Raw genomic sequence first — 13,492 nt, 5'->3', positions numbered from 1 at the left:
GTGCTCGATCATTGAAAGCAGTGATTTGCCTTTAAGGATGAGATTTATCAGGAAAACGTGTTGACCAGCTCATTTTGAGGTAACAGCGCTTCATCAAGAGCCTGAACTGAACAAACAGACAAGGACACCTCAGCGACAGACACCAAACGCTGCCCAAAAAAAAAGACACACGCTGTCATTCTGGCTTCAATCCTTTAATCGATTCCAGACAGCTTAACATTTCACCTCATGGGCTTTCCCTGTTGCGCTTGGTGGCGAGGTTGGACCCGAATGACAATTGTGGTTATGGAGATGCAACTCTTTTTTGGGCAAGTTGTGTTTTTACCTTAAGCGAACTTCTCCCCTCTCATTGGCCAGAGGCAATTGGATGGCTTTACGTAACGCTGAAGGTCAGGGGAGGGTGATGAGCTTTAGTCAGTGAAAAGAATCAATATTCGCTCTCACTTCAATCGTCCAATTACTCATCACGGGTCACTCAGGAGGAGATATTATGAGGAGATGCTTTGAGTTTTATCATCGGTACGATAATGCTGGGGAGACCACCCGCATTCACCCAATAGGGCACAGTCAGATGAAGCAACAATGAAAAGTACAGTAAGTAAATAGCGAACTGCCATCTCAAGGAAGCAATTATGCCCCATTGGAGCTGCTAATCTAAATTAAATCTCCCTTTAATGAATGAAGCCACCATTGCCTCCCTCACAATTCTGACTGGAGATTATAAATGTGCCTGTTGTTGCGGATATGATTGATGCTCATGATGAGTCGGCCTCTTTCTCTCTCTCTCTGTGTGTGTGTGTGTGTGTGTGTGTGTGTGTGTGTGTGTGTGTGTGTGTGTGTGTGTGTGTGTGTGTGTGTGTGTGTGTGTGTGTGTGTGTGTGTGTGTGTGTGTGTGGGCATTGTAGGTACAGTTTGTGTAAGTCTGATCATGCATTTGCATATATATGCCTGTGTTTCTGCAGCTGGGGGACTACATCTCAGACATAGCCAGTAACATGATGCTCGTGGAGGAGCATATCCTGTGGATGGCCCAGAACGAGGCGCGGGCTTGCACTCGCATCGTGCAGTGTGTGGAGCGTATCGCCGACCTGGCACTGACCAGAGACAATCAGGTCATTTCTAAGGTACGGCTAGATGACCAAAGCTTTAGAGAAGTTGATTGTCTGACTAAACGTCCTGTAGCTTTACTCTCTTCTTGAGACTTGGAATAATAAGAAGTTAATTTGGCTGGTACAGATATCTGCATATCTAAATTGCCACTTTCCTTTGTTCTGTCTCTCTTCCATCTGTGTTTAAACCCTCTGCTGTCACTTGGGGGAAAAAGGTGTCTGCTAAATGACCAATATCAAAACCTCTGCCCTCCCCTCTCTTTTACCAACCCCGCTCACTGCTAAGGTGTCTGCTAACATCGCTCTGGAGGCCTTTCTGATCCGACCGTCCAACTTCCTGGGCCTGTCCTGCACGGCCCTCCAACGGCCCCCCGCGTCCGCCCCCTCCCCACTCCCCAAAAGCCACTCCCACGATGACAAAGGCGCGGGCAGAGAGCGCGACGCCGTGGGCGAATCGATGCTCAACTTCAAATGCCACACCGTCAACAACAGCAGCCCGCCGGCCAGTCAGATCAGCAAGGTAAGGCGTTAACAAGATGGTGTGGAACTTTCTAAAACATATGCTACTCTGTTTTTCTGCTCACCTCCCTCGGCTAAAATCTGATCCAGCCTGGGGTCAAGAAATGTCATGTCTCTTTCTCCAACCTCAGCGTGTTTTTGTTTTATTTTTTTGAAAAGCCACACTTTTGTATTTTGTGACACTCTGTAAAAAGGAGGGCTTTGAGAAGGAGCGCATATGATGTTCTAACAGAGGAGAAGGAAAACATTTGAAAAGAAATAAAATATGAGTTTGGGAGAACAGCTTGTACAGTGGCTCCGGGGCACGATAAAATTAATTTTCCAACACCACACAGTCGAGGCATGTGAGAGGGATTACCACCTGCCCTTAAGTCGCTTGTTGCCTATTTGTCCCGGCAAGATGACACCTTGTTCGGGTTTGTTGGCACGCCATAGATCAGCTGGTGATAGGTGGGGTTGTAATAGGGCTAAGGCCTGTAAATAGGGTGGTAATTTGGGAGAATGCGGGCCACTCCCCTGTGATGGACAACTTGGCCTTGCATACCCGTCACTTTAAATCAGCTGTGGCCCCACCGCGGCTCCAGTTGTCGCCATCACACATGACAAATACCACCACAACGGGGTGGAGGCGAAACTCTGCAGGCGAAACACTCGGCTCAACTAACACTGAAGTGCGTGTTGGTGTGTGTCAGTGGGTGTGTGTTTATTTTTCAGGTTGCATGCTTATTTCGTATCCGTCTTGTGTGACAGTGTCAAGACTTTGAAATTATAGCACCGAGTACGAGCTGCAGGCTGTGCGTAGCCTGCATGTATGTACTGTATGTATTTCTGGAAAATGAGGGAAGCCATTTGTACGAGTACAACACAAATTAGGTGTAACGTGTATTTTGGTTAACACTATGAACATCTCTAAGCCTTGTATTTTTAGTTTTGAAAGGATTCATTACACTTTCAAGTCAGGTCTAGAAAAAAAATGCTAAATAATATTTTGTTGATTTCTCTGTGCTGAAGCCGGATTGCTGGGCTCAAGCCCAAGGCTTCTCAAGTCTTGGCACTCTGTGTCTTTGAGTAGTATATTTGAGCATGAAACTCCCAGTACGGTGGATTTGGCTTTTCACAAACTGAGAATATGAGAGGATTTGTTGACGTGCGGTGCACTCCTAAGCTTCCCATCGTCGCCTTATGTCAAGTAATAGTCTAAAAATGTTTCTTCCTCTGTCGTTTCTATCAGCAGCAATTATCAAATCAATCAGGTCGTGGTTGAATATAACATATCTAATTAAAAGTAAAAAAAAAAGAAGACAGAAGAGAAGTAATAGAAGCCCCTTGCATGAACATTTATCTAAAAGGCATCAGTGACATTTGCCATTATTAGGTTAAATCCTCAGTTTAATTTACCTCTGTCAGTTTAGCCTGTTCTTTTTCATATGCAGCATAGTGCTTCATTGATAGGGATAGTCACAGCAGTGTTCAGCAGTGGATTTGGAACGGTATCTTTATCAACTATCTTACTTTTTTTCATGCCTGTTAATGCATTTTTTTCTACCAAGTGAAATAAATCAAAAATCCTGGTGCACACAGAAAAGAAACAGGTGCTGCGTAATCTCCCAGATAATCCACAAACATATATGTCGTGCAACCTGCAAAAAACTAAACAAAACCTTGCAATGAACAAATTTCACACGTTAGCACCCTTGTGATACATTTTTTTGTGTGTGTATGTATGCGTGTGTGTTTGAAACAAAGCCCTTTTGTGTGTGGACTGCATAATTATGAGGCATTGTGTACTTGCTCGTGTGTGAGGTGAATTGACGACGCATTGCTTTCGTCATGTGAGTAAAAACCCTGTCCCTGTCTGCGTAGAGTTCACACATCAAACACCAAATCCCACAATTCCTACTACACAATTGCCCTCTGAGAACACACGCACACGCACACACACACACACACACACACACACACACACTAGTGATTGACACACTTTACAAAACCAATACAAGATGTATATTTACGATGATATGAAGTTGATGCGATAATTTGAATACATTGCAGTTTTAATACAGTTCTAGTAATTTCTCTGCAGTAAAGACAAAGTTTGTCAGACAACATTACTTGTTAAGGTTTGGTATTCCTGTGCATTGAATGCAACAAGTCACTTGCTTGTCAAATACTTGATTTAATGCAAGATACCTGTGATTGTTTTCAGAGATGGTATCAGATGTTTCAAACCTCTGTAGCACCAGTGTGCTCATGTTCACTTATTTCCTGACTGTATCACCTGTATCACCAGTATAAAGCAGTGCTATTATGTATACATGAGTGACTTTAGACCGTGATGGGGGGGTTATTGCTGTACCTGTGGCTCGCTGGTGTGAGGAAATCATAATAATAGTAGGACCGCAGCACATTAGAGGCTGTAGCCCTGTGTCACCATTAAGTTAATCTTGATTTAACAAGGCACGTTGACTAAGATCATCACATAAATGAAGTGCCCAATTTAAAACGTCTTGGGAACTACTTGTGGGTGGAGGGACGGGTCCACACATTCAATTTCAATCAATATGTATTTGAACACCACCATGCTTAAGAAACTATATTGTATAAATATGTTAAATGTAGATAATAATTCGAGATTAGTGTGCACAACAGTCCACGATGATAATGAATTTTAGTACGCACTGTCTGTGCTTCAATTTTGGCAAATGTGCTGCTATTATTCTGCATTTTTGGCATTTTATTTCGCCAGTTTTCTTCGGTGGCAGTCTCTCACAGACTTGAGATATTTCCACCTCATTTAGCGTGTGGATTGAACAGTTTGTCCTCCCTGGGCGATTCCCACTCTCTCACCTACGAGCTGCCGAGTCTGCGCAGCTCCTGCTCCTCTGGAGTGAACGCGGCGAGGGGAGCGGCGCCCTGCTCGAGAGCGCTTTAATGGTAATTGTTGAGGGAGGCCAGTGTTACTTCAGTAGCCTATAAAATGGCTCTAATCTATTCGAGCTATCACCAGCGTGCAACAATATCCTGAAATTTTTCTCCCCAACTCTCTTGCTGCCTTTCGTAGGGCATGTGGGGAAGACTTCGCCAATTACTGATTATCTGGGGAAGTCTCATAGGGCATGTACTCCGGTCTCTCACATTCACATGCACTCACATGCACACACACACACACACACACACACACACACACACACCCACACACACACACACACACAGAATGAGACACACACAAGCTTAAGAATTCACATCCGGTTAATTTTGTTTTGCTTCATTTTGAAGGAAAATTGAGACAATCAATAATGATATTGTGTTTTCTTTTTGGTTTTATAATCATTTTAATATTTTCTATTACAAGTTAAATTGTCAAGTTTGAAGAACTGTAAGCAGTTATCTTTTGGAATTTATACACTTTATACTTTATTCATTATATGCAAAAATGGGTTTTAGGTATTCTTTGCTTCTGTGGCCACGATATGATGCCAGTAGATGTCAATACAAGAATCATTTATACAGCTTTTCTGTTGAGGGTTGTGGGGGGGGGGCTCGTTACGCCGGGTTTACACCGGACGCAGCGCCGCTGCGAGGCAGCGCAGCGCCGTTCTCAAGCACGCAGCCGCCTGGCTGTTCACACGGGACGAGCATTTCTCCGCGCCGGTCAGCCCCATAGACTGTATATATAAGGTCAGCCCGCGATTCTGCTTTCTCCGCTTGTTGTTGTACCCGTTGAATGTCGGGGTTCGGGGGTAAATGATGGTCTTCATAGCCCCCCCCCCCCCCCCCACCCCTCTCTTTCTCTCTCTGTCTGTCTGCTTGTGTGCTTGTAGTGGATGGGCAGAGGGGGACATTTAATTATGTGATTGGGAAAATTGGGAAAATTAAAACTCCAGGACAACAGAAGGGGAATACAAAGTATGGGATGCATATTTGATAATTTATATCATATAAAATATGTAATTTATATCGTTTAAAATCATGGGGGGGAGAGGGGGGAGGGGGGAGCTGGCTCATTAGCATTTAAAGGAACAGTGCTGTTTTAAATGATCCTTGTGGTATTTTGACCAAAGTATGTTACAGACATTTCATTAAGACCCCAAGGAACCATATCAACTTGTGGTAAAATGGGCATACAATGTCCCCTTTAAGATTATAAGATCAAAAAATGGTTTAGTCGGTCTGTGGTCTTCCATGTTTTTAAAATCAGTTGAGATTTGAAAATCCTCTAGTGTGCACCAGGATTAAGCTATATCAGCTGAGCACTGAACCCCTAATGTGCCAATATGTAGTTTTTAGCCACTATGCCACTTACATGACTTGCCTTTAAGAGTTTTAACAGGGTGGTTCTGTAAGACATGTATTGACATGTAGTGACACTATTTCAATGAGCAAAGACAAATGAAAAGAAGGTTTAAAGAGCCATTAGATCAATGTATTTGACATAGTGTGTACAAAGGCAAAGGTTAAAAGAACATGAGGAGTCTTTGGTGATTAGACCCCAACCTGGTGCTATCATTTAACCGTTAGTCACAGCTTGAGTCATACACACTGGGTCTGTTCCAGACCGGGGCAGTTGGTTGCTATCCACGGTTCTTCTGCTTCAAAAACATGCAACAATTTCATGGACTTTGTGGGGTTGTATACTCGCTGAACATGCTCAGTGTGTCGTCTATGCTCCTCCCTCTGTGTGACTGCAGCAGACCAAAAAATCCTCAACTATAAGTTGCAACAATCTTTGTGTCATCTTTCCAGCCTTTGTAGCACTCACTTTGTTCCAAGCTCACATTATGGATTTCTGGTTCATTAAAATCTATTTGTGAGGTCTGTCAGGAGAGTGTCACCGTAGACTCTGGTGTCTCAACTCTGGGTTTTCTAACAAGACACAGAACGGATGTTTTCTTCAATGTATGAACAACCGAAAGCTGCATGGATTTATACATGTTTACAAATGTGCAACACCTAAGATTTGATTTCAAGTCGTATTCTAAAGTGTGCGGCCTGATATAATCTTATATTTGAATGCTGGAACAATTGAGTGCAAGTGTTGCCATGACAATGAACCGGAGATCATTCAGCTGAGACAAATCTCATGATTCTGGGTCTCTCGCAGCAGCAGGCTGCCCAAGTCAGCGTTATGTAGGAGAGTGAGGCATGAAAATAAACGCAAATAACACCAACTAGTGTGAACGATGATGAAAACAGACCTAGTATAGCAAATATAAATATATAAAGGAAATAAAATGGTATGTGCAGCAATTCTGACTTGAGACTGAAGGTCTGTTGTGTGAAAGTATCCATCTTTTTCCCCACCCGGAGTGTGAACTGTGCAAGATAAATACATTGGGTATAACAGGACCACATAACACGCACACACACACACACACACACACGCTCACTCCCCTATGACTCATCAGTCAGCCTGTCTAACACTGCTCAGTTTAACAGCACACTGTGAAGACGGCAGTAGACACACGGCACCAAAGCTTGTTACAGGAGCAAAGGAGTAACAGCAAAGATACAAACGGGCAGTAAAGAAGCTGGAGAAATATTCCTGGTTGGATGGACGCACGTCATCACACACGTCATCAGTGATCCTCTTCCAAACCAAGCTGCTTTACAGTTGGCCAGTAGTTTTATCTCCGTTGTTTGTTTGTTTTTTATTTTGGAAGCGTTTGCATATTTTTGCATAGTTTATAGTGATTGTGTTTTTCTTTGCATGTACAGCATAGTGAGTAGTCTGTATGTAAGTGACATAGGCAGTCATGGCTTTAAGCTACAACAGCTTGCCACAGCAGTCTGCCACCAGTTTATTATTAACAACAATAGTGGAACACAAAACTTAAAAAAAAATGGTTAATGGGAAACGTCCTAAAAACGTCCCCATAAACTCCTCCTCCAGGCTGTTTCCCACCGTCCTTGTGTAAGTGGCTGAGTGATCTGCTCTCTGTCTCACTCTGGCAGAAGCTCTGCACCGTTTAGAGACATTTTGGGTCCAACTGGACGAAGACACACAACATATGGCCCCGCTGCGCCGACACCTTGCCAAAAAGTGGCATAATAAAACACAGCTTTACAACATTATCATGTTGCATAATGCACTCTGGTGCAAAAGTTTATGCCTCCGGATTGATTCTCTGTATTAATGCAGATACATTTGAGCAAATGCTTTAGAAAAAAAAGAAGACCAGAAGAAAAAAGGAAAAAGCTAAACAGTATAATTAAATAACACATAATAGTGTCCCTGGTGTATATGGGTTTGTGTAAAACAGGATAACTCTTCATGCTATGGTAGAGATATGACCAAAAATGATATCAAGATAAAATAAATCATATATATATTATATTATTTTACAATTATTATCATAATAAATGCCACATATTTTATATTTCATTTAAATTATAAGAACAAAATTTGCTACTGAGTGAAGGTTGTGTTTTTAAACTCTGTATGAGCAGAGACAAACACTTGATAAACCTAAACAATGATAACATAAAAAATCTGAGGTACATCAATGATGTGTTATACCTCCACAGTGTGCTAACACAATGCACATTATATTTATTTGTATTGTACTTTTGTGATATTACTATTGATGATAATTACATTGGGATAATTATTGATACTGTTTTATTACCCAGCTCTACTAGGGGCACAGTCCTGAAACACCCATGCAGCACACTCCCATGTGTACCTCCAATAACAGGCAGGGCAGGCTGGTAAAAACTGTATGGATAATTTGATAGACATTTTAAACTAACTTCATGTCAATCAATTCGACAGCATATTGTTCCAATGTGGTGGACTGACCAACTGACCATCCCACATTGACATCCATAAAGTCATCCTAAAGTGTAGTAGATGTGCACATCCCATGAAGCAGAAACAGCTGCTGAATCAGAAAAGATGACGTAAAGGAACCTTGTGGATGTATCATTAAAACTGCATTGAACGGTGCCACAGTGTGCAGACGTTTACTTTTGTTCCTCGTCCATAGAGTCATGTTATTACAAAGGCTGATGTGTCTGTTGACCTTGTAGATGTTCCTATTGCAGCTGTGTAAGAAGAGAGATAATGCAAAGCCAATGTGAGAAGCATACTTTTTTCCCTCTCATATTTTTTAAAATGTTCACATCTCTGTGTGTATCTCACCCACATCTCAATGTTACAGCATTACCCAGATGGATCCTATGAAAATGAACACCTACACGCATTTTCCTACAGTTGCTGACTCTCATACCGTTTCAAATGTCTGCTTAAAACCTAATTGTTAGGGATAAAACTGAAATAGTGAGTTCTCCAAAAAAGCCATCTTCAAAAAGCGAACACTCCTTCTGTCTCCCACCCCCCATCGCCACAGACTGTAGAAAGGTGGCTTTGACAAACTTGCTTCAAATATTTCGGAACAAATTCTTGTAAATGTTGGATGAGATAGAAATTGCGTCAATCTTGAGGCTTTCTACTCTGCTTGAGCTGAAAAAGGTCGGGTGAGGTGAAACACTAGGTTGTATATAGAGGCTGGCAGTTTTCACAGGGTGATTACAGTGCAATTGCAAAGACTTGATGGATGCCAAGATCGACAACATGACTGCTCCCAAGAGGTGAAGCAGAGTGTCTTGTTGTAAGGTTGGGAGCCACTTGATGAACTGGCTTTGCGCTCACTGGCATATGGCCTATCTGTCATTAATCTGTACCGACGCACTTAAACCTGACTTTGCATTTCTCTACTTCAACAAAAAAAAACTGAACTGAAAAAGTTCCAGCATCTTGCCAGATGAATGTGTGTCTGCCGGCTGACCTTTGGTTGGTATCACGCTGTTTAATACCACGGCGTCACTTTGTTTGGAACAGATTCGGAACTAATTATCCCTAAATTACACAAACATATGGCATCTTATCATAATTCCCAAGTCAGTGGACATCACCTTGAACTGAACTGCACAGTGTCTGGTTCACTGACGATGACAGTTTGGGACAATATTTACTACTTCAGATCCCCCTCTTCCTTGTCATTGACAGGTAATTAGTGGAAGCCTTTAGGCTGAACGGGGAGAGTATTCCCACCTCCCCGTCTCCTCCGACAGCCTGCTCCACAGAGCGCCACTGCTTCTTAATTACAACCACACCGCTCTGCGTGGGTGTGCGTCTTTTTTCTTCTTTTTAATGGGAGGGTATGTGGATATGTTTTGTGTTTTTGGTGTGGAGGTGCGTTGGATGAGCGCGCCTGTGTCTGTGCACGCTGCCCTCCAGGTTGTAGCAGGACAGAACCGCCGGCTGGCGCGCAGTAAACAGATTCTCTGTGTCAGCACAGGCATCTAAGACGACCAAATATGACCTAGTTTGTCCCGATTCAGTAAACATGGCGCTTTATGAACGTGAATGCGTAATGTGCTGATAACTCGCTTCTAATTGGAATATGTTAGGGATGTGTTGTGTACAGTGCTCTAATAAGCAATGGAGGATTTAAGTGCTTAACTCCAACATGAGTGGTGCAACGACTCTTCATTAGCTCGTTGACCTGCGCCTCTGTGTGGAGGGGCCGTGGATTTGAGAAAATCTTCCCCTCTATATTTGACATGCAAGCGACTGGGGGTTAATTGTATGGGTTCTGCACAGCAGTTAAGTGAAGAAGTCAAATGGCAATGAGCATTAACGCTGGAAGGGTCTTAAGGTTTTATTAGTTCATGTTATGCTTCTTAATTAAGAGTGGCTGTGTTGTGCATGCGTGCCATAGGTGCATAAATCTAAGGGCATGCGTGCATATTAATGTTTGTCTTTATTAGTGAATATACACTCAGCTGCAAGGTTACTAGGTACACCGGGCTTAATATAATGCAGTATAATACAGCACTCCTATAATAAGGATGAAGATTATAATGTTCCATTTTGTTTTAAGTCGTTTTAGACATGAACTCGGCAAAATGTCCACACAATAGGGTCTGGACTTTGCCTTCCACATATAAAGAAAGCACCAGTGTTAGACCAAAAACTCTTGGATCCTATTGTCTTGCAAAGTTGACATCTTTGTTGGTGTCTTCTGCTTGTATGGGTCCTCTTTTTCATCCTGAGACGTTTGTATCTCTCAGTTTTTTGTCTGTTAAATGATAAAAAAAGACATCAACACGCCCCCTGGAGGATTTCCTGCTGTATTTAGACATGAGCTCATTCGGATATTATGCGGAGTTCTTACTAGGAGGCTGGCAGGAGAAAGTCCACTGCCTCTCACTCAGACATTTTCATTCTCACGTACAGCACCTTTTGATAATGTCTGAGTGAGAGGCAGCGAGATTTAGAGAGCTGTTTATTTAACGTTAATAATTAACGAGAGGTGTTTTTGTTATTTAGCCTGTATCCTCACTGATATAAATGAGATGGAGCTAATAATATCTTTATAACTCAATATAGCTCAACAGCACCACAGACTGCAGCCTCCAAAATTATCTTCTCAAAAATGTTTCAACAAAAAAAAACATTAAATATATAATGATATATATTAATATTATTTTATTTTTGCTGTGTAAATAAACTGACAACAGTGGGTCCTTTTAAATACAGGGTTGCTGCATTGTATTGTGCATCCATTCAGGAATGTGTTTGTGTGCATGCAAAAAGTGTGAGTCTGCGCAGATGCCTTATGCTCAGCAGAGTGAAGGCATATAGAAATGTTACTCCGTCCCCAAGGAATCACATCTTCTTTTCCCTCTCTTTCTCTCTTTGGTGAAACAAACAGGCCTGTGATGCAGCGGTGAGAGGCCTTGAATGCTAAACACATCATAAGAGAGGAAGGCAGAGCGAGGAGGAGGAGAGGGAGTATAAGGGTGTGAGACAAAAAGAGAACTGAAATTGAAAGACAAAAAAGAACAAGAAAGGATGGGACGCAGCCAAAAGTGACAAATGAGGGACTGGAGCTGGACAGCTGGACATATTTGGGAAATAGAGGCTGAGAAGTGAGATGGAGAGACGTAGCAGGGGAGGGTGATATTAAGAGCAGGAGAATGAGAAAGAAAAAAAGTGCTGTGGATGGCTGGAGATCAGCAGGCCCTGGAGACAGAGATTTATTTCCCTTTGTGGACGAGTGGAGGATCTGATCCTCTCTATACTTCCTGTATAGACTCTGTGCTGGACAAGCTGTCCCCATCTGAATCATTCACCCCATCTCTGACCCTGCAGGAGCACCTGCTCCCCTTTCTCTTTCCGCCCCACCCTATTCACGCCAATTTATTCTATGTAACGTTGAGTTGAATTATCCAGGATGCTGTGGTGTTTAGTGCAGTGCTTACCTCTGTTGACTGTGTAGTCGGATGCTGCTCATTCACTGCTGCATAACAATGTTTTTTTTCTCTCTGTGCCACAGTGAGGAGATGAATGGAGGCATTAGCTCATCTCTGTCCTTTTTAGAAAAAAAATGCATTTTGCCAAGATGTCATTTCCTCTCTGGTGTGTCACTCCACTTATCAGGCGAGTTGAACCGTACCCTGAGCCAGCTCTGGTGCGTCCTGACAGCTGCTGTAGTGATGACAGCTCCGGCACTGACCACCACTGCAGGACAAATTATCCTTTGAAAACTGTTACACTTGTATCTGCATTCAAATTGTACCTTCAACATTCATGTTAAAGAAAGCGGTTTGCCTCTAGGCACACTGCACCTGCATCGCTCATTACAGTGTTACCTCAAATGAGCAGATGTTTCGATGTGAAATGGAAACATTTAGCTTTGGGAAATTCCCTTCTGAACAGTTCTAACACAGTCGAAATTCTTCACAAACCACAAATTGTGTGTGAAATCTCAATCACAATCTGTTCGGATATGAAATGATTGTGTCATTGTTTATTCTGCAACCAAGACTCAAACGAACTAACAGCAAATACAACTAAAATGCCACTCGGTAGAGCACATACATACACATTGTATATTTAAAACAAATCTTAACCTGGCCCCATCCCTGGATTCACCCCTGCCATTACATTATTCCTTGGGAATTTGGGGAAATGCCCTGATCTTGTGATAAGAACATTTCTGCAACTCTTTGTCCGCATCTGCACCAGAATTTAATAGGTTCTTTCTTGGCCCATGTCTACGGTTTGATACCGAAATCCAGTGCCAATCAGGCATTGTTTTGTATCAGTTCTGGCACCGTTTAGGCACTGCAATCACTTAGAAAGTGTCCATTCAGCATTAGTATTGGACAAAATCCAAACAATATCTATCCCTACCCATGTCCCATCGTTCCACCAAATTTAGTTGAAATCCGTTCAGTATATTTTCTATACTCATGCTGTCAAACAGACAAATGTACAGGGGTGTAAACGTAAGGTAATAAAACCCGGCTGGCTGCTAATTGTTGTGGACAGTCGAGTGTAAATTAATTGCACCACAACATCTGTGCCTCTGTGATTCGAGTTTCACCTAATCTGATTTCTTTTGGGTGTTATTAGCTGTGAAAGAATAAGACTATCCTGCGCTTGCACTCACTTTTTCCTGCTCAGTGTTAATAAAAGGCAGAACATTGGAACATAATAGCAACGCACCATGCCCCAGTAATATAGGGCTCTTAGAAACCACTAGCACCCACCTGTTTGCACGGGTGGGTGGTGCTGCTCTGCTGATAAATAACAGAGGTGAAGCTGACCCTCGAGAAGCAAAGAAAGAAAATGTGTCCGTCTGTCATGGAAAATAAAGCTCTGTGACCGAGCAGCCGCAAACTGAGTGAAATCTGAATATTTGTGGTGTAAGAAAAGCCGTGCCTGTTTTCCTGGAAGGTTGACAGTGTTGATTCACAGGTCTCAGCCAACAGCAGCAATATGGTTCATGTCCCAGTGTAACTCTGAAAGTGAATGAGCAACACCTTTCCTCCCTGAATAACAAACGCAGCCA

General features: G+C 42.5%; 1 protein-coding gene across 1 annotated transcript in view; it reads left to right on the top strand.

The window, feature by feature from the left end:
- Window positions 1-13,492, top strand: part of LOC117775498 (adhesion G protein-coupled receptor A3) — a 181,334-nt gene that overhangs the window by 58,160 nt on the left and 109,682 nt on the right. The window contains exons 11-12 of the mRNA XM_034608698.1: window positions 963-1,124; window positions 1,396-1,629. Of these exons, the coding sequence (XP_034464589.1) occupies window positions 963-1,124; window positions 1,396-1,629 (396 nt within the window). The remainder of the gene's footprint in view (window positions 1-962; window positions 1,125-1,395; window positions 1,630-13,492) is intronic.

This window comes from Hippoglossus hippoglossus, chromosome 15 (genome assembly GCF_009819705.1).
Source record: "Hippoglossus hippoglossus isolate fHipHip1 chromosome 15, fHipHip1.pri, whole genome shotgun sequence".
NCBI classification, from domain to species: Eukaryota; Metazoa; Chordata; class Actinopteri; order Pleuronectiformes; family Pleuronectidae; genus Hippoglossus; species Hippoglossus hippoglossus.
This window is presented reverse-complemented; position numbering and strand designations above follow the sequence as displayed.